Below are 27,790 nucleotides of genomic sequence, written 5' to 3'. Positions count from 1 at the left end.
GAATTAACTTTTTCAGTAATTCGTGCTACAGTAACTCTTCTGTGGGATCGAGCCAGATGGACTAGCCTTAATTCCCCGGGCGCATCAATGAGCATTGGGGGTCCATGATCGTCTCTCCGGTTTACTGGATACTGCATACTGCGAATACTCCACAAGACTTGCTGTTTTGGGGATGTTTTGACCTTACGCTTGCCCATTTTCCCTGCTTCCAATGCACTTCAAGAACTGACTGTTCACTTGCTGCCTAAAATATCCCACCACTTAAAAAGGTGCCATTGTACTGAGATAATCAATGTTATTCACTTCACATGTCAGTGGTTTTAATGTTATGGATGATCGGTGTGAATATACAGCATTAGGACTTTAGCTCTATGCGCCTATTAATATTAACATCATTGTAAAAGCTGATACTTCTTATTTATAACATTATTTGTCTGTAGATGAAGTACAGCGCTTCGTATATTTTACCTGGGTTTCCAAGAGACCAGGAAATGTAATATGTTGGATCTGTGCTGACTAATTTGGAGCAATCCTAAGAGGGTCTGTAGGCTGGAAAATACTGCAGTTAATGCAGTTCAATGAGCAAGCAAAGAATAACTTATTATAACTGTGCAACACAAAGGAAGACTATGCGGGAACATTATATAGCTCCATCATATGTCCTGCCATAACTAGAAAAGATTAAACCAATGAAAAAGTTCATTCTACCTGAAAATCTTCTCAGCAGCAAAACCAATAAGTGATTGCCCTCCTAATAGAATATCCTATAATCTGCTATTTTCTCTTGTAGTCAAATTACATATCCAATTAATCATCACTTATTTTTTTTTAGATATTCTTTTATCCGAATGAATGATTAATTAACCAAGGTTACAATTTAGTATTGCCGTTTCATAATTGTCAGGTCTTGTCCGGTAGCCGTTGTCCAGTCTTGATTCAGCATTTCCATTAGCGACCAAAATGTCAGGTTTGTGCTTATTCCTTTAAATCTGTTTGCACTCAAAAATTGTTTAGTGCGTATTTGGATAAAAGCAGCAAAGAAGACAAATTTTGGTCACTTTCTGCAATGGGTGAAATCCGCAGAAAATCTGGAGTAAATCTGTGACAGGGCATGCTGCAGATTTTAAAGGGAACCTGTCACAAGTTTTTAGTCCCTTAAACCGCCAGCATGCCATACTTGACATAATAATATTATAAAGATATATATATAATCTGCCTGATGCTGCATAATGTAGAAACTTTAACGTTAAACTTTATCGCCGCCCAAGAGTCATCTGGGTGGTCGGTGCCACTATCCTGAAGAGTCCTGCAGTCCAGTCCCTAAAGGCACCTGATTTGATTGATGTCCCACAGGAGCTGGCTTGTCATAATGTATCAGAGCCTGTGGAACGTCAATCAAGCCAAGAAAGACTGAAAGGTACAACTAATCTGCGGCTAGTCCTGCCCCTTAAAATCTTCCATTCTCGATTTCTTAAATTTTTGACCTTCAGGGAAGCAGTGGTTTGCTCTTAGATGGTCTTAGCATTATTGATATGAACACTACTCCTGCCATAACCACAACTAAACCGCCCAGCACAAAAAATGGACCCCATCCATCCCCTTAACATCTGAAATCCATTGAAAAAAATATTTGTTTTAGATAAGATTCTATTACTCTTCAATGAGAGGTTGTTTGTGGCATTGTTTTTGCCATTATTATCTCTTGTGGTCCGGCATTTCAGAGTTTAACAACTTACTATTTAAAAAAAAACTAATTTATGTATGTCTCTCAATGTCCTTAGCCATTCCCATGTCCTGTTTTATAACTTCATTTTTATGGTCATTAAAGATCTATATAAAAGATCTATACAAAAGGTCATTACCAGTGTACTGTCCTTCTCGGACTCCTTCAGTGCATCTGTGATTCCAATCTCTCACAGTTTTTTATCTTGTATTAGAGGTCTTTAACTCTTACGCCCCATTCATGGCGTGTAATTCTGTGGCAGAATTCCGAGGCATACATGAGGATTTCTGCCGCGGATGTGCGGCAGACCTAGACAAGCATTAGCCTCATTGAATCTTCAGCTTTTCTGTGCGGCATCCGTGGAAATAAGAAGCATGCTGAGTTTTTTTCTGTGATGTGGACATAAATCCATGCAGAAAATTTCGGAAGCTTGTAAATGTGGTAGCAGAAACCACAATTACATATTTGGGATGTGGATTGTCATTGGATTTGACGGGGATTTTGGCGCGTTGAATTATGTATTCTTCCGCCTCCCTTGTCTTTGTGCTTTCCCTTATTTTTCTTTCTGTCTAAATTTTCTGCCTTTTTGGCATTTTCCGTCTCTCATTTTCTCCTCCTACCACCTCCTCATTTTCTCCATGCAAAACTGGAGCTCGTTATCATTTTTTAATTAAAGGCGAGCTTCTCTTCCCTACATCACTGTGCTCACAACAGGGGCCACTAATTAACTGGGGAGAATTCTATTAGTTAGGGAGGTTAGCAAAAACTATTATCCGGAAAAGGGAGAGCAGTAACAATTTTGCAGGCTTTGTATAGATGAATACAACTTTGTGGCTTTAAGATAAATGTTTTTCTAATGGACTTGCTGTATTATAAATCAGCAATGTGTAAGACTACAGTGCTAGGATGTAGATAGAACTTAAATGGCATTTCTATAGCAACTGCGGTTATTGATCTATGGCTGTATTCTTGCGTTCCATTAATCTGTCCCAGCCCGATAGTCTTAGTTTTGGTAAAATAAGCTCGTAAAGCTCATTCTGCCGTTTAGGTAATAGACACATGGAAAACATTCATCTAACCTTATCAGCTCCCTTATTAAAACACTACAGAAAGTAGAAACCAATCTCTTAATTATTATGAACAAACATAAGCCGGCAGCCGCATGTTAACATAATGCCTTAATGTCTGGCATTACACAGCACTGCGGAAGTGGGACCTGCAGGACATTGCCGAGTATGAAACTGGAATGATAATATCTGCCTGACTTCAGATTCCCTGGATTGTGACCTGTAATGTATCGTAGCATGTAATACCATCGCTCAGCGGTTTCAGTTTAGTGGGAAACAAAAGGTTAATTTGTATTCACCCACTCACGTAATCTCTATTGGGCTTTGTAACATCTGTTTACAGTGTTCCCACAGCTGGATGGAGCAGTGGATGCGTAGGTGGAGGCAGCACCGATGTGCGCTTGCTGGAGGGGCAATGTAAGCGTGCTGGTCTCAACCATTTGGGTGGGGGAGGGGTATGACGCTTAGATTTGTTTGTTGATGCTTAACAGAAATCAATACTATTAGCAAAGTGTGGACCCCATCCTTGTGTATTACTCCTTCTCTGGACAAAATTGATTTCAGTAAATCTCTGCCTCCCTGGCTTATTTCTATGCAATATTGGTAAAGTAGGTCTGGAATAATATATCACTTCACTCACTATATGTCAGTATCAGCTAATTAATGTTATATGGAAACACAGTGTGCAAAAAGAATATGAATTAGGCAACAAAATACTAATATTATATCTGACGGAAAGGAATAACCGTGCTTTACTGCAATGGCAGCTCCGAGATGACCTAAACATGGACACAGAGAAGCACGTAGGGAATTTGTCTTAGTTTCTGTGTCTCGATTAGAATTGCACCTCAGTCTATGAATCGGGAATGATGACCCATTATCTGGTGCGCAAAGAACAAAGCACCTGTTCATATTATACAAGCGTTACAAATACATTTTAATGGTTTATTTATTTTTTTAAATTGAGCCAGAATTTATGAGGTGGTGTTTGAAGCATTACACCGTGATACTGGAAACACAAATGGTCTCATGCAATAAAACAAATTGTGCGTATTTCAGTACAGAAAATAAATATTAATATCTTAATATTAAAACATTTATTCTGATTCTAAATATTCATGTCAGGTGAGAGAGAAGTAGTCACCGGAGAGTTCATGATTAAATGTGCAGAAAACCTAATGTTTGTCGGTTGACATGGCCATGATACTTTTTTTTTTCCTGATTTAGTCACTGCTGGTGGTTGCTAAGACTTCCATTTTAGTATGATGATGGATTTAGATGAATTATGCAAAGAGGGTTTCATGAAGTCCTGTATCAGGCCCCATGCACACGACCGTGCCCGCAATCACGGCCCGCGATTGCGGGCACGGCCGGCCGCTGACTGACAGCCGCATTTTCGGGCCATGCTCCCATACAAAGTATGGGAGCACGGCCCGCAAAATTCGAAAGAACGGACATGTTCCATAATTCCCGGAACATTTCCACGGCACTGGGCACTGACACCCTTCCGTAGTGCTACGGAAAGGTGTCAGTGTTCAATGAAAGTGAATGGCTCCATTTTTGCGGATCGCAATTGCGGTCCGCAAAAACGGAGGTATTTTGCTGTCGTGTGCATGGGGCCTCAGTGTGTAGATGTACAGCGAGCATACATAGGAAGGCGGTAGTTGTAGCTCACAAGATGTTCCAGGATGAATATAACTGAGCTATAAGTTAATTGAGTTTAGTGGTACCCCGGCATTGGGGATAATAATACTTCACCCCCACCAGGTTGGAGCCCACTCCTGGTGCTAGTTAATGTAACCATGCCATCCTGTTAATGGGACATGGCATGGCATGGGTTGATCCTTTAACCCATCCCTTGCAAAATGGTAGTGTTAACAATATTTGTTAATATGAAGGCCTCTAAAAAGAGGGAGCATTGTATAGGCTCACACGACACATAGAGAATGGTGGGGCAGCCTGTTTAGGCTGCTTTCCTTTATGGGATCTATACTATCCGTCAGGTCTGCCACATGGTAGGTACGCCTTTGAACCCTGCCGAGGTAAAATACCACCACGCATCTTAATAAAGACCCTCCATCGCCATGCAGGATGTAAAGGCGTCTCTTGCTGAAATATTATTGGAAATATTTCCCTGAACTTTAATACTTTAAGACTAAGGTGCAGTGATGTAGTATAAAGCAATCTGCTATACTTGACACTAGCAGAGATGGCCGCGGTTCTGTAATAACAGGAATAACATAAAGCTCTTCTCTGTGTGTTCATCATTGGACAATTGTGACCTAATTTTTTATACGTTATAGAGACCCTCTTAGGAAATATGGACTGTGGAAATGTAATAGTTTCTCGTCTGATATGACTCATGAATGCTCCTTATAATTGTTACAGTGATTCAGTTTTTAAGTTCAACCTTTGTAAGAAAAAAAAAAAAAATAATAATCACAAATTAGAAGCATAAAAGGCAACCCCGTATTGTTATGTCACTTTTTGAAGGAATTTATACTGAGTGGGTTATAGTATACTGTTCATACTTGAATAGCATGCATTTGTGAAGTTTACACAAAGACTATGTAATTTCCGGTTATAGATGAAAGCAGTTAAAAAAAAAATAATATACTGATAAGTTTTACTTAAGAAGAAAAATCATGTATACAATGATAAACGGTCAAATTCCTAGCTGCTCCTCTGCAGCCATGAAAGCTATTATTTAATGCCCCTTCTTTACTGCACTGTAACGTCCAGTAAGTCATTATCCAACTATGTTTGATTATCCAAGGAATTTGGATAACTTTTTTCTTAAAGGGGTTGTCCGAGAGAATATGAGAATAAACTGGCTGCAGGAAATATGATAAAATAACAAACCAAACCCTTGCCGCTCTAGCATCCATGCTCTTGTGGTCTCCGCCAGTCTCTGTTGACTTGTCCGGCAATGATGGCGTGTATTTTACGCATGTGACCGCTGCGGTCTATCGCTGACCTCAGTGGTGATGTGCCGATCTTGCTAGCATCAACACTGAGGCCAATGATTGGCTGCAGCAGTCACGATGAAGAACGGGAAGTCATCATTGCAGGAAAGTCAACATAGACAGGCGGAGACCGGAGTGGCAAGGGATTAAATTGGTGATTTATGTTTGTTTTGTTATTTTATCACATTTCCTGTAGCCAGTTTTTTTTTTCTCTTTTGGACAACAAAAAATTGACTATCTTGAACTTGGGGTTCTATTTATTTATGAGATTGGGCACTATATAGCTCCTTTGGATGTTGGAATTTGAGTTTGAGAAAGCAATCATTATTGACTACAAAGAAATGGTAATAGTAAGGTTTATTATGCAACTAGTTGGAGGCACCAACTCATACAACAGTAAGCAAATGAATTAGAAAAGTAACATCAGTATATACAGTTCCAAATCAGCAGAAGTATCTGAAGCTATGACCAGATAGCGTTTAAAAAATAAATAAAATGTGTCCATAAAGCTAAGGGTGCTTTCACACAGCAGTAATGTGGGCGACAAAATGCATTCTTATACGGCCATGTGAAAGCGACCTTAGCTGGCTGTCAGTCAGAAAGAAAAATGTCTTACGTCGAAAGTCACCCGATAGATGTTAATATGTGATATAACAGAATAAAAAGAATAAAACACTGCACCAACAAGTTATTAAACTCTGTGATCCACTGGTAGTGGTTTAGAAGTAGAGGACCTTTACAAATGTATATGCACACATCAACACTATCATATGTATCATTAATACGGCCTGATGTCTTGCCACTCCTTAGAGAGCGCTGTAGATGATGTTTTGTTCAGTATATAAATGTTCTAGTTTATACAGCACCTACTGTAGGGTGGACACTTTATCTTCAGCTTATACTTGCTGGGATAGATTACACATTCTATTACTTTACACTACATTATCCTTCTCCATTCTATTTTTTTAACTCATATTCACTTACATATAGGTGTAATTGCAGCTGTCTGTTCAAAACTCGATTAAATTTATTTCATTATTTATTTATGGCTTGGTTAAGCCAGTTTTCTGTTCCACCCGCGTGCTTTACAAATAACAAATATAGTATAACAGGTGTCCCAGTGATAACATTGAGAGGTATAGAGGCTGACACATTGTTGCTTTTTACAATTTCTCAAATACTGATGATGTATAAGGGCCTATTCACGTCAGCGTTACCCTTCCTTTCATGGGTTCCGCTAGACCTTTCCGTTGGAGGAACCAATGAACGTAAAGGCGAATGGAAACCATAGCTTCTGTTTGCATTACCATTGATTGCAATGGTAAGGCTTCCATTGCAAATGGTTTTCGTTTGTCTCCAGGCCGTAAGAATTACGTTTTTTTGGGCAGAAACTATAGTGCAGTCAACTGGCGAAAAAACTGAAACCTTTACTGAACGGAGACAAACAGGTAATGCAAACGGAAGCTATAGTTTCCGTTCATGGGTTCCTCTGACAGAAAGGTCTAGCAGAACCATGCACGGAAGGGTGACGCTGATGTGAACATACCGTAAGGCCTTATTCAGACGAGCGTACTATACGTACCTATGCAATTCAATGGGGCTACTCACACTTCCGTGTTTTTTCACGCAGCGTGTGTCCGTTGCGTGAAATTCACTGCATGTCCTATTTTGATCCATTTTTGCGGAAGTCAATGGGTGAGTGAAAAACACAGACCGCACGTGGCCGACCGCTGTGTGCTGTCTGTGTTTTTCACGCACCAGTTGCTAAAGAAACAGTGAGAAAAAAAAATGGGAACAATGATGCCACACCACAGAAAGCACACAGATACCACACAGAACTGAAATGCATGAAATACGCTCCGTTTTTTTGCGGATGCAAAACGGACATACTCGTCTATGTATATATATAAGGCCTAAGAGGTGCTCTTTGCCATCCTTGTTACATGAATGTTTTCACACGTCTTTTTTATCACTCTAGAATCTCTTTTATTTTTTTAAATCAATTTATATGTTACTGTTATGTATCTTTAGATCTTTTACTTTGCTCTCAATTACTGCTTTTTACTTTTGTTATAATCATCTCTGATCTCCAAGTTCATACATATTTGGCTTTCAAAAGCTCCTTTTTCTTACCTCTCAAAAGGTGCATTTTGGATACTACTTAGTATAATTGCAGAACATTGGGAAGCCATTTATCTTTCTTGTTATAGGAATGTTTTTCTGGAATTACACATTGTAATCTATTCTCAATACATTGATGTATGTCTTCTGTTAGCTCAGTAATGGATTTACTCTCAGCTTCAAACTTCTTCTCTTTTTAGCTGGTACCACATATATATTTGGAAAAGGGGGAGCGCTCATAACATACACCTGGCCTCCAAATGATCGGCCAAGTACAAGAGCTGACCGGCTTGCAGTTGGCTTCACCACACAGCAGAAGGATGCAGTATTACTTCGAGTGGACAGTGCTTCTGGTTTGGGAGACTACTTGCAGCTTCACATAGTAAGGAAATTATTATTTTCTTTTTATAAACAATTTATATTTGTGTTAATATTGTATTGAAATTATAAAGGCAGCAATGCAGATAAGGAAGTTGTAAGTCAGACACTATTTTAGCCAACAGCTATCTACACGGACTCCATAGAACGATTCAGCTTGGCTTAGTTAAATACTACAGAGTGTTTAGCCGCTGTCAGAGACCTGCTGACATTTAGTAAATATGTATCCATATTAATAATCAATGCAATGAGTCTATAAAACAGTGATTGAGGAAGATTCTTAAAAAAAATAAACAGAAAAGAAAGGGATTTGTGAACTTCTCTAGATGTTTGTAAAGTACCTGGAAAAAGTATCGCAATTTTTTTGTAACGGAAGACCCGGGAACAAGTTTTCTTTCAAGTCTCGGCACAAATATCTAGTTTATTATACATTAACTAGTAACGCATAACACGTGTAAACAATGTATTCATTAAAACAATAGAGATTCACGAAACAATGTGCTTTAGACAATTTTTACACCTACCTCTTTTAAAACTATTTAAATAAAACTGTCTAGATAAAGGGATAAAGTCTGCAACTGAAAATCATTTTCATTCACCTTAATGGAACTTGCAGAAATCCAAACACCTGCTGCAGAAGCATCACCATTTAGATGAATGGAACTGATTTTCAGTCGCAGAAAACTTCTGCAGCAAAACCTGCTGCGTGTGACTGCACCCTAAGGCCTCATTCATATCTGTATGAGAGGCTCCGTTAGGGGCCTCCGTCGCAGATCCGGCCGAGATTACCGGAGATAATAAGGCATCATGCTGCACTATTGTCTCTGGTAAAACCACGGAGACCCCAACGGAAAGCCAACAAAACCCATTAAAGTGAATGGGTTCTGTTGGCCGCCGCTGGTGTCTATGATGTAACGGAATTGTTGCTTCCGTTATTCCCTTGTTCTGCTCCTCTGACGGAGCAGAATAACTGAATGACAACGCAGGTGTGGACATAGCTTAAGACTAACATATGAAACACCAGCCTTAGTTAGTCTGGGCCTTAGTGTTTTAGTGCAGTTCTCAAGCTAAATAAAAAAAATTCCGCACGGTAGAACACCCCATATATATTTTTTTTTATGGTAACTAAACGTTCAACGAACTTCTAACATGTCATTGATCGGTGGGGGTCTGAGCACTGAGACCCCCACCAATCGCTAAAACTAAGCTGCAGATGCGCTCTTGTGAGCGCAGAGCCGCTTCGTTTCTGTTCGGCTTTTCTCGGAAAGCCGATGTAGCGGTGAATGCGCTAATTAGAAAGTCAGCCGCTTCGTTTTAGCGAATGGTGGGGGACTCATTGCTTGGATCCCCACCGGTCAAAACTTCTGACCTGTCACTACTTAAAAGAAATGCAAAAACAGTGAAAGCACAACAGCTTGTACTAACACATGGTTTTGATATGGCTTAGAGTAAATACTAGAGGATATCCAAGCAGAATTTGATGCCTGTCTATCAGTAATCAAGAGATTATTATAATCTAACAGACTATTATAAATTACATTTATTTTTAAAGTTTGAAAGGCCCAACGTACAGCACTTTATCATGCTGTTTAGTTGCACTACATGTGGAGCTTTATCTTTATTCCACAACTCATAAATTTGGGACCTAAATTGTGGGTGAGATTAAGCTTGTTCATAGTTCAAGTCCAGAATTGAATCACACTCATTACTTCACCCCTTAATGAATCACCCACTATGTGTTTATGTAAATGTTGCAATAATTGCCTTATTAACTTGAAACACAGTGATATGTAATAAGCAGTTGAGATATGGGTATGATTCATACTAAAATTAAATGTAACTATCTTTTTATAATTTTCCTAATAAATTAAAAGTGAATTTTTCCATCTAGGCAGCAAATTAATTCCCAGTATTTGCAATGAACAAAATTTTTTATAATTTCTGGCATTATAAGAGTAACCTGTTTTACTGAAAAGTGGAAAAAATATGAAAATTTTTGCCTTAGAGCAAGCAAGAGTGTGTGTGCCAAGATGTCAGTATTTGTGAGGATGCAAAAGTTTACATGGCCACTGGCAGAAGAAGATCGTCCCTTGTTAAATTTGGCTTAAGTACATGAATGCACCTAGTGTTTCACATCCTAATAACGAAGAGATGTGTTTTGAGCATGTTGATTTGCTTGAATCACAACATATGTACATAGATTTTGTAAATTGTAAATTTTTTTTACTGAAAGCTGCTTTATGCAATGTTCAACCACTAATGCCTTGTAATGTCATACGTACTGCTGAAGTTTATAGATATATATATATATATATATATATATATATATATATCAAATCCTTGTTAGACACACAACCAGTGTCATAGGCATAATATCAAAAAAATCCAAGTACGAGGCAGCAGTCCAATATTAGTGAAACTGTGAGGATATATATATATATATATATATATATATATATATATATATACACACACACCTGTGTGTGTGGTAGATTTGGATAGAAGATCAGGATTCTCCTTTTTTTATGTGCAGTGTATAGAAGACATCATAACCATCAGGCTCTGCCCACTAGCTCAGGGACAACTGAGAATTAGACATAGAGCCTGCAGAGGGGAAAACTGCTAAATAATTCAGAATCTAAGTCATATATTGGCTCGAAATAGTGTTATTCATCATGTACAGACATATAACATTTTATTCTGAAAGTTCACCTAAAATTTTAGGTACACTTTAAGTGAATAGAGACTTGTCTATGATTTCTATGCCAAAACTACAATACATATAAAAGTACAGCTTATAAAATATGCTGTTCATATAATTCATAAATGTGTATTTAAATATTTCTGGAAATACTCAGAACTTGAGATAAATGACATCAAATATTGATCACAAGGGCAGAACTTCCTGTTACTAATACCGTCTCTCCCCAAACAGAAATGTCTTCCCTTACAGACAACAAATTGCATTCAACTGCTCAGCAAATGTAGATAAATACAAGGTTTATTGTTATTTTTAACATCACCAGTCTGATAGCCGATTGTCTAGTTCTGGCAGTAAGCAGCTGATGTGTCGACATGTTATCTATAGCCTTTTCTGAATAAACTATCATCCTCGTTTAAGTCATGAAAAGGCAAAGACAGTTGGCAGAAAATTGTCTAATTTGGCTTTTTGGACATCCAAACTGTGTATGGCCAGCTTAAAGGATATGTAAACCTTTGTAGCCTTTATATACATGTATATATATACATGTATATATATATATATATATATATATATATATATTTATACACAGTACTGTGGGAAAGTTTTTGGTAGTCGTGGAAAAATGCTGCAAAGTAAGAATGCTTTCAAAAATAGAAGAGTTAATAGATTTTTTTATTAAATAATAAAAAATAATTGAAATGAAGTCAAATCAATATTTGGTGTGACCACCCTTTGCCTTCAAAACAGCATCAATTCTTCCAAATTTCTCTTGCACAAATTCTTGTATTTTGTATAAGTGTATTTAGGTGTATGATTAATCAATTATACTAAACGTCATAATGATCATCATTTTCATTTGTAGGTTGAAACACAGTCATTAAAGGGATTGTCCACTACCGGACAACTGATGACCTATCCACCAGAGCGGCCATCAGTATATCATCATTGCGGGTCTGATACCCGGACCCTGCACCGATCAACTGCTTTGGCTGCCTGTGGGCACCGGATGTCATTGCACAGTATGAAATGTATGGAGCCGGAAGCAGTTGGCTCCGTAAATTGCATAGCGGTTGTGCTGCCAAACTGCAGCTCTGCTCCTATTCACTTGAATAGGAGCAGAGCTGCAGTACTGCATTTCAGCCGCTGTTCCATGACTGGAGCCATCTGCTTCCGGCATGGACGTCCAATGCCCGGAGGCAGCCGGAGAAGCTGATCAGTGTGGGGTCCGGGTGTCGGACCGCCACCGATCATATACTGATTACCTATGCGGTGGATGGGTCATCAGTTGTCCGGTAGTGGACAACCCCTTTAACTGTAACAGAAACAGCTGTGTAGGAGGTTTAAAACTGTGTGAGGAACAGCAAAACTCTGCTACAAAGGCGTGGTTGTGGAAGACCATTTCATGTCACAGGTCTGACAATGGCAAGACTGGGCACAGCAACAAGACAAAAGGTAGTTATACTGCATCAGCAAGGTCTCTCCCAGGCAAAGATTTTAAAGCAGACTGGGGTCTGAAGACATGCTATTCAAGCTCCTTTGAAGAAGCACAAAGAAACTGGCAACGCTGTGGACCGTTAATGCAGTGGTCGGCTAAGGAATCTAGTGCAGCAGATCAAAGACACATCATGCTTACTTCCCTTCTAAATTGCCAGTTTAGAACTGGCAGAAAAGAGAGGGACCCAGGTACACCCATCTACTGTTTGGAGAAGTCTGGCCAGACGTGGTCTTCATGGAAGAATTGCAGCCAAAAAGTCATACCTTCGGCGTGGAAACAAAGCTAAGTGACTCAACTATGCACGAAAACATAGGAACTGGGGTGCAGAAAAATGGCAGCAGGTGCTCTGGACTGATGAGCCAAATTTTGAAATATTTTGCTGCAACAGAAGGCAGATTGTTCGCCAAAAGGCTAGAGACTGATAAATGAATGAGCGTCTGCAGGCAACAGTGAAGCATGGTGGAGGTTCCTTGCACATTTGGGGCTGCATTTCAGCAAATGGAGTTGGGGAGTTGGTCAGGATTAATGGTGTCCTCAATGCTGAGAAATACAGGCAGATACTTAACCATCATGCAATACTATAACGTCCACAGCCACGGACCGTCGTTCTGACTTATGCCTCGACGGCTGCGGCCATGGATGTGTGAGTGCTGAGTGGCATCTCCCTCCTGAGAGATACCGACACTCACTTCCACTTCACTACGCTGGTTTCCGGTAGGGTGCGCATGCACGCTCGTGCCCGGCCTTAAAGGTCCAGTCCGCGCACATGTAAAAATTCACTAATTAGCCTATGATCACCCTGAACTATAAAAAGGGCTCTGCCCTTTCACTCATTGCCTGAGCTATGTTGTGTATACCCATGTTAGTCTTAGCAAATGGTTAGTGTTATCCTGTACCCGTGGTTCCTGTGCCCTGCTACCTGTATCCGGTGCTATATTTGTCCTTGTGCCTTAGAGTGTTGGAGTTGTGTTGTGCCACTTGCCACGCCTGCTGTTATACACCACGTCTGGTGTCATCTGTTTTCAAGTTCATCTGTGCCTAGCCTCCGCTACTGTCTGGACTATCAAAGCTACTCTTGTACTAGGACTATTGTTTGGCCAGCTGCTGCTCCGCTATGGCGGTGCGGCCTAGTGGGTCCACATACCCACGCATCGTGACAAATACCATCATATTTAATTAAAATATCCCTCTGTCTAAGAACTGCGGCCATCTCTCTAATGTGGAGATTGGAATTTTTAGAAGTTAGCATATAGTTCCACCTATCTATAACAGAAGTAACTGATCTCATCCTGTCATAAACATATGTCTCACAGGACAAGTAGTGTGTTGGCTAGGGGTTTCCAAAATACGTCACTACACCTCCAAAGTCAATGTCAGTCACAAAGACATTAATAGACATTAATTAACAAAAAATAGAGACTCCAGAGAATCATATATAAACAACAGTATTATTCTATTGCCCGAAGAAAAACAGCGGGGAAAATTAAGAATGAAAATCCAGTATATATAGTGCATGAAAATAAGGGAAGACAAAAACCCAACACAGAAGGGCTACCAATAGTGTATTATAGATAAAAAATACAATCATATTAAGGCACTGTTCACACTGAGTTTTTTTACACATTTTTTGACTTGGAAAACGCGCCAAAAAACGGCAGAAAACGTCTCCCATTGACTTCAATGGGAGGCGGAGGCATTTTTTCCCCGTAAGCTGAAAAACTGGCTTGTGGGAAAATGAAGCAACATGCCCTATCTTTGGGCATTTACGTCTCCGCCCTCCCGTTGACATCAATGAGAGGTAGAGAAAGCGTCTTTTGCTGCGTTTTTGATATTTTGATAGACAATAAAATTGAGATTTTTTACCTTCAATAGTGTGTGACTCCCTGTTCTCTTGTTTATATATGATCTTATCCTGTACAATCATTTTATTATTTAGTAGAATTCTAAAGTTAGAAACATTATGGTGTCACATATAAGTCAGTGCTGGAGTAGATTTTATTTCTGTCAATTAAATGACAATTATTTTGTTGTAGACGTATAAGCAAATTGATAAACAAGTTTCACATGTCTACGTTTCAGATTTGATTGATGCTTTGTCTGCAGCGTTGTTGTTATGAAGAATCCAACACCAAGTAACATGTCAAATAACGCAGATGTTAAGGAACCGCAAACATATAACATGTCAAGCACCAGCCAGTATAAAAAAACTTAATTTAACAAATTCATTGAGTCATTTTTGTTGACGCCATGCTAACTGGTATAACTGTGGTAGGAAAATGGAAGATAAATATAAATGAATCCCTTTTTATACCCGACTAAAACAATATTCACAACATAATTATATAGAAAGTATTAGAATAAGTGCTTTTAATTGAGAACTTTTCAAGAATTGGAAATTCATATATTTTTACTTATGATCTATAGTCCATAAACTCTAATGTTATGCCTTGCGAGAGAACAAGCCAAGAAGAGGTGTTTTATTCAATAGGAAGGTATGAGCATTGTGAGATCCATCTTCATGCCCCTATAGAAGGGCGAATGAGTTGAAATTAAACTACCCTACCTGCCTAAAAGCTACAAGCCTTTCCACTCCAAGGGTTCCGGAATAATATGGTAACATTTAACCACTCCCTTACAAAGAACGACATTCATACATTTACAGAGTGTTTTCCACCATTACCAATTGGGAACAGTGGATTGAATTAACCAACTGGTTGTCCAATGATAAAATTTCACTTTATAGGCAGCAAAAAATAAGCAAGAACAGATTAATTATCAGAACCCTCTAAGATCCTGAATTTCGGAAGCACTTCTTTTCCAATTGTGGAGGCTTAAACTCAATTGACACATGCAAAGAACAACTGTTCAAACGTCCATTATCCAGGGTTCAAACTTATTTCAGAACTTGAGACTTGGGAATGATACAGAATTTTTTTGCTCTACAATACAAGGAAATTCTTTGTCTTTTGAGTCATCTCATACCACTTGCAGAGAAAATACTGTGAGTCACAATGTGGTTCCAGACAATCTTAAGACACTGGTCACATGCCATTTGTAGCTTTGAAAAACCAAGAGACGGAAGCAGCAAACACTGTATTGGACATTTTTGATCTTTGTCCTTTAACTCAAAAGCCTTCTGGAAGATTATTAGCTCTACACTTGGACTTCGTACTACATTCAATACTATATTGATATACGTAGCCGTTATTTATAGTTGAATTTGAACATGGGTTTTTCCATCATGCTGCCCATTTTTATTATTTATCTCCATATATCATGCTATACAGATTTCGGAATGCTTTCCCTACGCCGTTGAGATCTAATATCAGCAGGATGGATTTGTAGCCTTTTAATAAATTTACTGATTGGAGTACTGTATAATATACATAGGAGTTGGATGGCCCTTCTCTTCACTGTTGGTTTATGTCTTGATCAAGTACAGATGTAGCCGTCTTTATCTTGACTTTTACCGCATTAAATACACAGTGGCAATTGTCTTTTTCAATGACTTTTCAATGGCTTTTGTTGTGTGATATCTGCAGCGAGTTATCAGAGTCAAGATAAAGATGGCTGCATCTGTCATACGTACAGCCTTTAGATACATAGTACATGCAGTATCCAGATAAATAAATATATAGTACATGAAACATCCAAATAAATTGTGCTTGCAGCATCATTATACATAGGATTATTCAGAATATAGAGAATTACCTACAGCGTCAGATAAATAGTGCATGCATTGTCCAGAAGAATATTATACAGTGTAAAGATAGCCCCCTTTGCATAGTAGTAGTACTAACATACAGTAGTACAGAAGGTACTGCTGTACTACTAATATTAATGAAAAATATTTTAATTTGAAGACCTACTAATTAGTAGTAGTATTACTATAGTTCCTCTACTCTTATAGTACTATTGCTGCAAATATAGACTTATCATTACTATCAATCCTAGTGCTGTGTATCATGCACTGAGACCTGAATCCGTCAGGTCAGCGGCACTGACAGGTTCAGTGTCAGCGGGTCCTCTGACACGCAGGATCCACCTGTTATCGATCACATCTAAGTTATGAACTTAGATGTGATCGGTAAGTAGTTGATTCTGCATGTCAGAAACACGCAGGACCCGCTGTCACTGAACACGTCAGTGCTGCTGACCTGACGGATACAGGTTTCAGCGCTAGATACAGCTGCTTTGTATACAGGATACAAAACAGCTGTATCTCAAAAAGAAAAAATAATCTTTAATAAAAAGTATTTAAAAAGTTGCACAAAACAAACTAAGACATTTTTATTTAAAGAAAATAAAATTTAAAAGGTGTACATAGTCTTTAACAGCAGCCTATGCAGCACTATATAGGCAGAAAAAATAAATTGCTGGAGTGCTTCTTTAACACATTTTTTCCTTCATATAGACACTTGCCTCCTTGTGGTCTGTGGAGGAATTAACTACACCATTCTCCTCAAATATCTTTAACGTCACCAGATATATCAGCCTGAATCTTATTGTTAAACAATTCAGTACATATTGGTTTAAATTGACGCCTTTTTGTGTTAGTCTCTACTGAGTAAACAGAAAACATGAAGGGCTTGTTGCCCCCTACCTCTAATTCTGCCTTGCTTTTATTCAATTAATTTTGTTCTGGAAGTTGAAGATTCTTGCCATTTCAGGTGTACTTCTTTTTTTGTTTCGCTTCTCTCTAAGGGGTGCTAATCTATAAATTCTTTCAATTTGGATTCTTCCTGTAGGCCAACTGCTTTTGGGATTTCTTTCGACATTAACTTTCTCAGCTCTGTTCTAGGCACCCCCAATATTCGTATATATATACCATAAGATTGCTTTCTTAATGGGTTAATTCTTTTATAAGATACTGGATGTTGATATATGGATATTCAAAGATTTATAATATATGAACTTTGACTTATTTATTTATAAATTTAGCTAGTGCGTGTGTGGGCATGGCCATTGGATGGTGTCCTTATCATGGGGTCGCTCAATTTCAATGTTTGGGTTGCACCTCTTTAGTATACAGGCAGTGCACACCTTCATGCATTTATTTTAAAGCATAGACTAGTGATCATAGATAAGGGGACTCACAAGAGACAGGCACTGGCAGTTGGGAGAAAAAAGGAGAGTGCATGGTCACCTGGTGGCGCCCACCTTTATTGTCCTGCTTGCCCACTGTATGTGTATCTGCACATGTGCAGATATACTGTACACCAGCTTTATTTAGCTTTCTGAATTATAGGATAGTTAGCAACATGAACTGCATTTATAGGTTAGAGGTAAATTAAATAAGCACTCCGGTAAAGAATGTTTTTCTTTCATTATGTAGATATTTACCAATATATATAACTCAGCTAGTATTACTTTACTTAGTTATTCTTTTCTATCGGAAAATTCCTGGAATCCTTCTCTTCTGTTGGTCATGGGATCTCATAGGGATCCCCAGTGCATTACTTATCTTTCTGTTCTCTCCAGGGGTCACTATCTAAGTCACCAGAACTTCCTGTGTGATGAAATTGCATGGGCTGGAAATTGTGTGATAAAATTGCATGGACCATGTAATGCTGTACTGAGGCATCATGGGATTTTTATCATAGCACAGTGGCAGGGTGAACATGATAAATAAAGATGGTGTCTGATCAGAAGCAGATAAGAGGCTTAAAGAGACTCACCACATTATAAGTGCCCTATCTCCTACATAAGGAGATTGGCGCTATAATGTAGGTGACAGCAGTGCTTTTAATTTAGAAAAACGATCTATTTTTACCACGTTAGGAGCGATTTTAACTTTATGCTAATTAGTTTTTTAATGCCCAAGTGGGCGTGTTTTTACTTTAGACCAAGTGGGCGTTGTACAGAGAAGTGTATGACACTGACCAATCAGCGTCATGCACTTCTCCCCATTCATTTAATCAGCGCATAGTGACACTGCGTTATTCACTATGTGCTGTCTTATACTGACACATTAACGTTACTGAAGTGTTTAGACAGTGACTAGACATTCCTTCCAGCCAGGACGGGATGTCTATTCACAATCCCGGCACTTCGTTAAAGTTTGTTTGGTACTTACAGCAGAGCAAAGCGTAATCTCGCTGTAACCTGCCATTTACAGCGAGATCTCGCGAGATTACGCTTGCTCTGCTGTAAGTACCAAACAAATGTTAACGAAGTGCAGGGATTGTGAATAGACATCTCATCCTGTCTGGACGGAATGTCTAGCCACTGTCTAAACACTTCAGTAACGTTAATATGTCAGTATAAGACAGCACATAGTGAATAACGCAGTATCACTATGCGCTGATTAAATGAATGGGGAGAAGTGCATGACGCTGATTGGTCAGCGTCATACACTTCTCTGTACAATGCCCACTTGGTCTAAAGTAAAAACACGCCCACTTAGGCATTAAGAAACTAATTAGCATAAAAGCTAAAATCGCTCCTAACGTGGTAAAAATAGATTGTTTTTCTAAATAAAAAGCACTGCTGTCACCTACATTACAACGCCCATCTCCTTATGTAGGAGATAGGGCACTTATAATGTGGTGACAGAGCCTCTTTAATGCAAAGATGTTCATGGCAATATACATAAAAGATGTCCAGAGCTTGATGGACAATCCGGTGGAAGGTGCAGTCATGGAATAATAGTTTTTTTGCTGGAGTGCTTCTTTAACACTAAGGGTATGTTCACACGCAGTGTTTTCAGATGTAATTCGGGCATTTTACGCCTCGAATTACGCCTGAAAAAACGCTCCTAATACACCTACATGCATCTGCCCATTGCTTTCAATGGGAATTACGATGTTCTGTTACCACGAGCCTTTATTTTACGCGTCGCTGTCAAAATATGGCGCGTAAAATGACGGCTTGTCAAAAGAAGTGCAGGACACTTCTTGGGACGTTTTTGGAGGCGTTTTTTCATTGACTCCATCAAAAAACAGCTTGAAAAACGGTCGTAAGAAACGCCGCGAAAAACGCGAGTTGTTAAAAAAAAGTCTGAAAATCAGGAGCTGTTTTCGCCTGAAAACAGCTCCATATTTTCAGACGTTTTTGCTCACTGCATATGAACATACCCTAAAGGCGAATTGAAACAATGCTTCTCTGTGAGGAAAAAAACAACTTCACCTCACTCCTTCTATAAATAGTGCATTGACCTACTACAGGAAAATGACTATGACTATGAGCAATTTAAAATCCCTCCACCGAGGTAACTATGAAAATGAATATTAAACATATTGTTGAGAATCTGCTGATGGTGGATATGCACAGGTCGCCTTTCATATTTTATAGATGCAAGGGAGTATTACCACATAAAATTATAATGCAAACTGCAGTTGTGCATAACTAAATGTAGCATATGTATCCCATTACTGAAATCTAAGAAAAATGAATATTGCAATGAAAGCCAAAAACAAAAATCCCATAAAATAAATTATAGCATGTTAGCTACTGACATTCATAGCAGGGAAAGCATTGTGAGAACAGAGCTAAGACCAACAGATATTTATTTTCTAAATGTCCTCTTACATGTTGACTGTAACCATGGTAACAAATAATAAAATAGATATCCCTGAACTGCACTCCTTACATACCAATTGCAAAATATTAGTCCAAATTTTTTTTCCCTACATAAATTACATTTAGTAAAGCTAGATTTTCTAATATTAGGTGTTTTTTCTTTATATCCCTAGATTAGGGATGTAATTTTTGTTCCTCCACTTTAATCATGCCTCTAAAATATTCCAGTTTCCATAATATGACTTGATTTGTAGGCTAGCCAAGGTTTCCAGCAAAAGTTACAGTCTCACTGGATTATAGGTGTTACTAAACAAATGTGGGAGGGGTATGGATGAAACGAAGCGGGTCAATTAATAATGATCAATTATTGGAGATATTAAAAATGTATTGTTAAACGTATATCCTGTGCCCCAAAATACTATTTCCTGTACTGGTGGGGATGGCACATCATTGTGAGCTGTCAAAAAATATGTATGTTTTGTTTCTGAAGCAATGTTGTAAGCATTAAAAAACTGGCAATACTGTTATACAAATTATAATAAAGGTATGTTCACACTGGGCGGAGTACACTACACACATAGAAGAGGAGAATCCTGCTCTCCCATATTTATTTCATACCTCCCAACCGTCCCAGATTCAGCGGGACAGTCCCGGACTCCGGGTGGCTTCCCGCTGTCCCAGGCGGCCAGTGGTATGTCCCGGTGTCAATTGTATCTGCGCAAGGAACTGTCAGCTCCCTGCTTCAGCATTCTTCTTGGCACAGACGGGCACAAAGCAGTGACATCATTGTGCCTGCTTTGCTGAGCCACTCATAGTACAGAGCGGAGGATCAGAGGGATCCCCTCCACTCGTCCTGGGAACGGGGCTAGGTAAGTATGTATTTTTTTTATTGGGCACTATGGGACATTATTCTGTATGGTGGCAGCTAAGGGGGCATTATGATGTATGGGGCAACTATAGTAGCATTATACTGTATGGGGCAGCTGTGGGGCATTATACTGTATGGCGGCAGCTATAGGGCATTATGCCATATGGAGGCAGCTATGTGGGCATTATGCTGTATGGAAGCAGCTATGGGAGCATTATACTGTATAGGGCAGCTTTGGGGGGCATAATACTGTAAGGGGCAGCTATGGGGCATTATACTGTATGGGGCAGCTATGGGGCATTATACCATTATACTGTATGAGGCATCTATGGGGGCATTATACTGTATAGGAGAATTTGTGTGGGCATTATACTGTGTGGGGGCATCTGTGTTGACATTATACAGTATGGTGGCAGCTATGTGGACATTATACTATATGGGAGCATCTGTGTGGGCATTATACTGTATGGGGCAGCTATGGGGAATTATACTGTATGGGGCAGCTATTGGGACATTATGCTGTATGGGGGCAGCTATGGGGCATTATACTGTATGGGGCACCTGTGGGGCAGTATACTGTGTGGAGGCAGCTATTTGTCATTATACTGAGTGGGAGGTACAATGGGGTATTATACTGTATGGGGGCAGCTTTAGGGGCATTATATGTGTGTGGGGTTCTATGGGTGCATTATACTTGAAGAGAGGCACTATGGGAGCATAAAACTGTGTGGGCTGAACCGGGTGTGTATGTGCGGGGATTTGGCAGGATTAGAGGCATCGCTTAACAGGGAAAAAAATTGCATGTTATCCCTAATTGCGATACTTAAAAGTTGGGAGGTATGGATATCAGTCAGTCCATCCAACTATCACAGACTGAGTATATAAACAGTACTGTGCAAAAGTTTAAGGCTGTTTTGGAAAAATGCTGCAAAGTAAGAATGCTTTCAAAAATAGAAGTGTTTATAGCTTTTTTGAATCAATTAACAAAATACAAAGTGAATAAACAGAAAAGAAATCTAAATCATATCAATATTTGGTGTGACCTCCCTTTGCCTTCCAGACAGCATCAATTCTTTTAGGTAAACTTGCGCATAGTTTGTGAAGGAATTCGGCAGGGTGGTTGTTGCAATCATCTTGGAGAACTAAGCACAGGTCTTTTGTGGTTGTAGGCTTCCTCAAATCCTTCTGTCTCTTCATGTAATCCCAGATAGACTCAATGATGTTAAGATCAGGGATCTGTGGGGGCCACATCATCACTTCAGGGCTCCTTGTTCTTCTTTACGCTGAAGATAGTTCTTAATGACATTGGCTGAATGTTTGGGGTCATTGTCCTACTACAAAATAAATTTGGAGCCAATCAGATGCCTCCCTGATGATATCGCATGATGGCTAAATCTGTGCTTCCCAGCATTGATGAAACATTAATCCTCACCAAATCCCCAACTCCATTTGCTAAAATGCAGCCCCAAACTTGAAAGAGACCTCCACCATGCTTCACTGTGGCCTGCATACAACCCTTCGGCAAACAAACTGCCTTCTGTTACAGCCAAATATTTAAACTTTTGACTCATCAGTCCAGAGCACCTGCTGCTATTTTTCTTTACCCCAATTCCTGTGTTTTCGTGCGTAGTTGAGTCACTTGCCTTGTTTCCACATTGAAGGTATGGGTTTTTAGCCGGAATTCGTCTGTGAAGACCACTTCTGGCCAGACATGTCTGAAAAGTAGATGGGTGTACCTGGGTGCCACTGGTTTCTGCCAGTTCTGAGCTGATGGCACTGCAGGACATCGTCTTATTTCAAAAGGAGGCAAGGATTCTGTGGATTCGATCTGCTGCACTACGTTTCCTTGGCTGACCACTGCGTCTACGGGTTCATGCTGCCCGTTTTTTTGTGCTTCTTCAAAAGAGTTTGAACAGCACATCTTGATACCCCAGTCTGCTTTGAAATCTTTGCCTGAGAGAGACCTTTGCTGATGCAGTATAACTACCTTGTGTCTAGAAGCAAAACAATGCACGTTGCCACATGTTGCAGATAAACTAAGTAGGAATGTTCATATAGGTTGAGACAGGATTGTGCTCCCCTAAAGTAGTTGTCTATATTCGGACACAACTCTGATGGTACAATTTGTAAGACAAGGAATCCTAGGAGTAGGCTGCCACCAAGTCCTGGAGCCAGTATACAAGAAATGTTACTGCATCAATAGTGCAAAATTAAAAAGAGAAAAATAAACAGGGACTATTAGAGGTGCTGCTACACATGACAGACAAGTAGAGTGTAGATAAAGTTAATTTAATGAAATAAGGTCAGGCTACGCGTTTCAACGCTGGACCAGCGTCTTCCTCAGCCCATACCTCAGGTGGGCTGAGAAAGACGCTGGTCCAGCGTTGAAACGCGTAGCCTGACCTTATTTCATTGAATTACCTTTATCTACACTCTACTTGTCTGTCATGTGTAGCAGCACTTCTAATAGTCCCTGTTTATTTTTCTCTTTTTAATTTTGCACTATTAATGCAGTAACATTTCTTGTATACTGGCTCCAGGACTTGGTGGCAGCCTACTCCTAGGATTCCTTGTCTTACAAATTGTCCCTGTATATTTTTTTTTTTTTAATTTTGTAACTCCTGTCTTGTTTCTGTGCTCAGTCTTGCCATGGGGAACCTGTGACTTGAAGCGGTCCTCCACAACCTCACCTTTGTAGCAGAGTTTGGCTGTTCCTCCTCCAGTTTTAAGCCTCTTACACACCTGTTTCTGTTTATGGTTAATGACTGTGTTTCAACCTACATATGAAAATGATGATCATTATCACCTGTTTGGTATAATTGGTTAATCGTACATCTAAATACAATCATACAAAATACAAGACTTTTTGCAAGAGAAACCTAGAAGAATTGATGCTGCTTTGAAGGGTGGTCATGCCAAATATTGATCTGATTTAAATTTATCTTCAGTTCATTTACTTTGAATTTTGTTATTTGATAAAAAAAACTATTAACACTTCTATTTTCTAAAGCATTCTTACTTAGCAGCATTTTTTCCCAACTACATAAAACTTTTGCACAGTACTGTATAGAGAAGCTGTGGAAACATGGAGGACATTATGCAGCTGTAATGAGCAGTGTAACTGAAAATCCAGCACTGGGATGAAATGAAACACGTACCAGGAAGCTGCAGAAAGTCTCAATCTGCTCCTGTTCCCCCTCCCCTCTCCATAGACTTCTATGGGCAGGCAGTGAAGAGAAACCCTCCCCTCACTTCCTGAAGTCTGTCTCCTCTGCTCTATAAATAGGGATGAATTTTGCTTGACAACAGGGGGTGGACAGTAAGGTAGACACCTTGTGGCAGAAACCTCACACAGAATTTGCATAGATAAAATAGCTTCATTTTAATAGCAAATCAACTACAAAGTTGATATATATCAGGTATACTATTAGATTAGCCTAAGTTCTTTGAAAAGTTAGTGTCCATGTTAAAAAAATGAAAGCAGTGACATCATCTCAACATCTCAAGTACTTGTCTGCACTACTTTTCATACATGAGGCACATTATGGTTGTAAAAAAATATGAAGAACACTAAAAGAGGTGAAGAAGTGATTCATGGGCTGCAAGTGAAAGAATAAACACTTTCACCTACTATAGAATGATTACCATACAATAATTTCACAAACATTACAGAATTATGCTAATATATCTGTTATTTATATTTTCTATTTCAGGTCAAAGTGACACTTGTACATTTATATAACTTGGGCTTCAGTTGCTATTGTCTATAATAAATATAAGCCTTAGGGTATGTGCACACACACTAATTACGTCCGTAATTGACGGACGTATTTCGGCCGCAAGTAGTGGACCGAACACAGTGCAGGGAGCCGGGCTCCTAGCATCATACTTATGTACGATGCTAGGAGTCCCTGCCTCTCCGTGGAACTACTGTCCTGTACTGAAAACATGATTACAGTACGGGACAGTTGTCCTGCAGAGAGGCAGGAACTCCTAGCACCGTATATAATTATGATGCTAGGAGCCCGGCTCCCTGCACTGAGTTCGGTCCGGTACTTGCGGCCGAAATACGTCCGTCAATTACGGACGTAATTAGTGTGTGTGCACATACCCTTAAAGTAAAGTCTATATGGCATTATAAAAATATTTTTAAATTCCTTCTGCGTACAAAACATTGTTTCTGTTAACAGAGAATGTATTTTGTAGTTGGAAAGCTGTTGCATGTCTAAACAAAATATATTCTGTTGAGAAAATAATATCTGCATTTTACAAAATAATATTCATTGCCCTTAAGGAGCCATTTCTTCAGTGAAGCATTTTGGATGAAATCAGTGCTAAGCTTTTTCCTGCCTTATTCATGAAAGTTTTTATCTTAAATTGATGTGTATAAAATATTACTTGCTCTAATTAGCCAAATCTTTAACTTCTTTCAAGTTAGATTTAATTCTAGATAAATGGTAAGGATGGGGACGAAGCTGCTTTTTCAAATTATATGCATTGATTTCGATGCCCAGGGCAAAAAAGGGGCTAAAAAATGTATCACTTGTCCATGACCACATTTAAATTTATACTATAATTTTCATTCATACTTATAAGTACTTATATAATAGAAAATGGTCTGTGACAATGTCAATACAATTACTCTTGTCTTGATACTCAAAGAAATCATCAAAATATTTAAGTAGGCTAAGATCTAGCACTAGAGACAAGTACTTGGAATGTTCTTGATTCAGAAAAAAAAAAACTAAACAATTCCTGTTCGTTTATCCTTGAAAATGACAAAGAAGCTCCAGTTTTCGCCTGTTCAATGTCCACTCTTGTAGCATATTTGTAAAATGTAATTGTTTCTGGTTTTTAAATTGTAAACACGTTAAATACTGAAAATGTATCCTTGACTCCACATCAGCGACATCATGTACATTCTGTAAGTTCTGGTTAGCTCCCTTACTGCTTTTCTAAAAATAAAGAGAGGTAGGGAGCCAGAAAATAAAACGGTATCTCAAAGGTAATGCGTATGCGAAAGCAATTTATTTTTTTCAAACTACAGAGATCGTATACCCATGATCTCTGTGGTTTGAATAAGGGAATTGCTTCCCGTTATGTTTGAGATCAATAAATGGATCGACTACTTATGTCATTCCTCTCGGTGGGATGTGCTGTCCAGGTATTTTTTCTCGTTTTCTCTCCTCCTCTTTAAACTGGTTCAGGAGTAAATCTGTATAAGAATGCATCGATCTGGTTAAAACATGTTGTCAGCATATGAATTTATCTATTTACTGATTTTATGACAGAAACATTTTAGCATAAACTAAATTCAGCTAAATAATAGATTTAGAGGCAGTAAAGTGGGCTTCAAAAAGTAGATCTCTAGTTACAAAATGAAATTATTTTCGGCTAGTTCAATTCAACTGCAATTATGAAATATTTTTTTTTGCAAATCTCTCATAAGAACAAAATTCAACACATGTAGTACAAGCGTCCCCAAACTATATACTGATTTACTGGAAATTCAGAGTTTATCACCCTGTAGTGGCTGAACTTGATGGGTAATACATCAGACTTTATTTAAGAGAATTGTGGAAACAACCCTGACATTAGAAAATGTTTTGTAGACAACCTTAATCTTACATTACTAATATCTTGAGAAATTTACTGCAGCTGCTTTGTTGAATTCATTTCCATAGAATATATTTTATTTTTCTCTGCATAAGTGAAGCATAATTCTGTATTGGGATTCACGATTCAGCCGATTCAATTCATTGTGCAATAATTTTTTTTCTATGTATTTTTTCCTCTAGGACCAGGGCACAGTGGGGGTGATTTTTAACGTGGGCACAGATGATATAACTATTGAAGAGCCAGGGGCCCTGGTGAGCGATGGAAAGTATCATGTGGTGCGATTTACCCGTAGTGGGGGAAATGCTACCTTGCAGGTGGATAGCTGGCCAGTCAACGAAAGGTATCCTGCAGGTGAGGAACCCTAGTACAAATAATGTGCATGGAAAGTACTTCTTCCCCTCAGGGTCCATGTTGTGTTGTAGACCAATAAAACTCTTTGATTCCAAGCTTTTTCCATTACTACTGTGGTTATCGTGTATTAATAAGATTGGTACCCTGTACAGTAAGTTTACTTTATTGCTGTAAATTCTAATTACCAAGTAAGTATGCATAATTACAGAATACTGCATTCAATTAATAGTGTCTAGCGCTGAAGGAAATATTGTTCAATCCTGAGATGATTCAGATTCGTACAGCTTCACACTTGGAGAGTGCAGGATACAAGTCAAGTACAAGCACTCAGCACCTTATCGACACACAGGGGGGGACATTTTTTACTAGTTCTACGCAAAGTTGCAAACAGCACAAAAGTCACAATTTATTCTAAAAAATGTGACTTTTGTGCGGTTTTTCCCAATCACAGCAATTTTTATGTAAATAAAAGCGGGTGAAGCTTAACCAAAAGGGAGCAGGTCCACCCACAGCTTGACAAATTTACTATAAATGATGCCAGAAACTGGCATAAATTACAGCGCAAATCTGGATTTGACTTTCTGGCGCATGAATGGCCAGAGATGCACCTAATGTATTAAGAGGAGTGTTTGAGATTAAGACTGGCGTATGGAATGCCAGTCTTAATAAATCCCCTCCCCAACGTTTCCATGCCTAGATAACTACAATCACCCTGACTGTTCATGGTAGAAACATCTTCTAAGTGTATAAGGTGAGAAAAGGCTTGTACCCCACCTATGACCCCAGCGCTATTACTTTCCCTTTTCTGGTAAATGCTTCCTCCCATTTTTTATGTCTATCTGCTAATGTGGGCGCCAGTTTCTTTCAAATTTGTTCTCACACTTTCCCTAGTCCATTCTGAAAACTCTAATACAGGAGAAAATTCAATAGTCATGGAAACAATCTTGTAATCTTCAGATACTAGAGTCATAGCATTC

The 27,790-nt window shown here is 38.9% G+C and overlaps 1 protein-coding gene across 17 annotated transcripts in view; it reads left to right on the top strand.

Moving 5' to 3' along the window:
* The window catches only part of NRXN2 (neurexin 2), a 760,118-nt gene that overhangs the window by 603,553 nt on the left and 128,775 nt on the right, over positions 1-27,790 (top strand). For all 17 annotated transcript variants that reach the window (XM_075837456.1, XM_075837449.1, XM_075837451.1 and 14 more), the window contains 2 exons: positions 8,078-8,259; positions 26,642-26,813. In XM_075837456.1, the coding sequence (XP_075693571.1) occupies positions 8,078-8,259; positions 26,642-26,813 (354 nt within the window). The remainder of the gene's footprint in view (positions 1-8,077; positions 8,260-26,641; positions 26,814-27,790) is intronic.

This window comes from Rhinoderma darwinii, chromosome 9, assembly GCF_050947455.1.
Source record: "Rhinoderma darwinii isolate aRhiDar2 chromosome 9, aRhiDar2.hap1, whole genome shotgun sequence".
Taxonomy (NCBI): domain Eukaryota; kingdom Metazoa; phylum Chordata; class Amphibia; order Anura; family Rhinodermatidae; genus Rhinoderma; species Rhinoderma darwinii.
This window is presented reverse-complemented; position numbering and strand designations above follow the sequence as displayed.